Genomic DNA, 482 nt, shown 5'->3' with positions numbered 1-482 from the left:
CGCCGAGAAGCTGCCGGTGACCATGAGCAGTTTGCTAAACCAGCTGCCTGACAATCTGTACCCCGAGGAGATCCCCAGCGCGCTCAACCTCTTCTCCGGCAGCAGCGACTCGGTAGCCCATTACAATCAGATGGCTACAGGTAAGGGCGGCGGGCGCGAGGAAGGAAGGGGGCGGAAGAGGAGCAGGGAAGGCGCTAGCGAAGGCTGGAGGGCCAGATGGGCGGATGGCTGGGCGGATGGCTGGACGGGTAGATGGACGGATGGATGGAGAGATGGGGGACGGGCTGGGAATTTTCCGGGGGACGAGTTGCTTTTCCCACCCACTCCTCCCGCCCTCCCGATCGGGAAGGCTCGGTTGGCGACGCCACGGTAGAGGCTTCGGTTCTCCCGGGTGGGGGCAGCCGCCGACCGGAGGGAGGTAGGTGCAAGCGGCTCTGGGGTTCTCCCTCCCCACGCAGGGGGCCCGATCGCCCGGCTGCGCG

At 66.6% G+C, this 482-nt stretch overlaps 1 protein-coding gene across 2 annotated transcripts in view; it reads left to right on the top strand.

Moving 5' to 3' along the window:
* Positions 1 to 6: 6 nt before the first annotated feature.
* EGR3 (early growth response 3) overlaps positions 7 to 482 on the top strand; it is a 5002-nt gene continuing 4526 nt past the window's right edge. Inside the window, exon 1 of one of the 2 annotated variants that reach the window (XM_006156462.3) lies at positions 7 to 140. In XM_006156462.3, coding sequence (XP_006156524.1) covers positions 23 to 140 — 118 coding nt within the window. In that variant the 5' untranslated portion in view covers positions 7 to 22. Of the gene's footprint in view, positions 141 to 193; positions 419 to 482 lie in introns of those variants that run through there. The other variant, XM_006156464.3, reaches the window with a different exon arrangement.

The sequence above is a fragment of the Tupaia chinensis genome, unplaced genomic scaffold, assembly GCF_000334495.1.
Source record: "Tupaia chinensis unplaced genomic scaffold, TupChi_1.0 Scaffold000494_1, whole genome shotgun sequence".
NCBI classification, from domain to species: domain Eukaryota; kingdom Metazoa; phylum Chordata; class Mammalia; order Scandentia; family Tupaiidae; genus Tupaia; species Tupaia belangeri.
The sequence above is the reverse complement of the archived record's forward strand: the minus strand, read 5'-3'. Positions and strand labels throughout refer to the sequence as shown.